Below are 1,464 nucleotides of genomic sequence, written 5' to 3' on the forward strand. Positions count from 1 at the left end.
CACGAGGGACGATTGATGTAATTTCCGGTACGCTTTTTGACCATTAAGGATTTATGTTATTTGCTTTTTTTTTTAAAATACCCGTTGACGTTTAATGGGCCTGATTTAGCCTCTTAATTGTTGATTGGGTACACGATTGTCGAAGCTTGTATTTCTTTGACGCTGTAAACAAGGCAAAATGTAGGGACTAAACGCCGAGCATCAAAGGACGCCCAAACATAACATAGTCAAACAAACTCAAAATCAAACCCCAAAAACTATTCATCATCGATTTTGTTACTGATAAAGAAAAAGAACCCTATCACCCCCAAATTTGGGATAACTCAGCAATTTCATCTCATTGAAACCCACTTAATCATAGAACATCAACAGATTTGGGTTCAAGGATGCTTGCAAACTTGACAAAGACTAGAAGGGATCGAATTTAATCAATCCACCATCTATACACGAAATTCAAAACCTAACCCTAACCCTAACCCTACACCTACCCCCAATTGACAAAAGAGATGGGACACGAACCTGTGCTGTGACATCGCACAAGATCGGGTAGGCATTTAATACGCCGCACCTCGTCTCAAACTCTAGCTTTCTGTAATAGGGGAGTGAAGCTAAGGTAATTAGAATTGTTAACATCCTTACAGTAAGAAGAAGAATCGATCGCCAAATCCGCAAACATCGCCTTGAAATCGTCTAAATCCAGCGCACATACTCCACTCTCGTTGCTCTCCAAAACCTTCAACAACCTCTTGAAGAAAATCACGTCGCAAGGGATGACTAATCCACCGGTTGTCTGGAATCCGAACTCTTCCTCCGCCTTGTTGAGTAACGACACAAACACCGGCATGTTCAGGAACCGCATCGGAATGACGAATCGGTGACGTTCCGCTCCGACGTAAACGGCAAGGGATCCAGGGGAGGGGATGCGGCGTTGTTGGCGAGTCGCGGCAATTTCGGATTCTGAGTCAGACGTGAAGGAATCGGTATTGATACAGCGTCGACGCCATCGTTGCATGACCTGTTTGAGACGGACGATTTGGCTGATTTTGTTACCCTTCTTCACCAGGGACGCCATTAGGGAGATTCGAAGCGGCAGTTAGAGAGTGGCAGACAAGTTGCAAAAGGTTACGATAGCTTGAAATATAAAAAGGAGGAGAGAGAGAGAGAGAGAGAGTCTAACTCCCCATCTCGAATAAATAAAAACAGTTGCTACCGTTTTCTCTTCTTTTTCCAACTTTCATTTAATAAGGAAAAAAAAAATCAAATAAAAAGATTTAACCCATAACTAATTTTAAGATAAAACCGTAAAAATGGTCCTCTGTGATTAAAGCTCACAATGTTTAGATTTGTGTTGGATTAGGATTCAATCTATTTATTAATTGGATAAAAGATTTCAATCTTGTATAACTTATTTATTTAAATTAATATTTTCAATTCAACTCAATCTTTCAAATAAATATGTTAACT

The 1,464-nt window shown here is 40.2% G+C and overlaps 1 protein-coding gene across 1 annotated transcript; it reads right to left on the reverse strand.

The window, feature by feature from the left end:
• Positions 1-246: 246 nt before the first annotated feature.
• Positions 247-1,225, reverse strand: LOC111885013 (protein SMALL AUXIN UP-REGULATED RNA 12). Its single transcript, XM_023881310.3, has one exon. The coding sequence runs from the start codon at positions 1,070-1,072 to the stop codon at positions 575-577; it is 498 nt and encodes a 165-aa protein (XP_023737078.1). The 5' UTR covers positions 1,073-1,225; the 3' UTR covers positions 247-574.
• Between the last annotated feature and the right edge of the window lie 239 nt (positions 1,226-1,464).

Source organism: Lactuca sativa, chromosome 8 (genome assembly GCF_002870075.4).
Source record: "Lactuca sativa cultivar Salinas chromosome 8, Lsat_Salinas_v11, whole genome shotgun sequence".
Taxonomy (NCBI): Eukaryota; Viridiplantae; Streptophyta; class Magnoliopsida; order Asterales; family Asteraceae; genus Lactuca; species Lactuca sativa.

What these genes read in the sequence shown, in the direction of transcription:
- LOC111885013 (XM_023881310.3), bottom strand. Translation starts at nt 1,072, where the DNA reads ATGGCGTCCCTGGTGAAGAAGGGTAACAAAATCAGCCAAATCGTCCGT.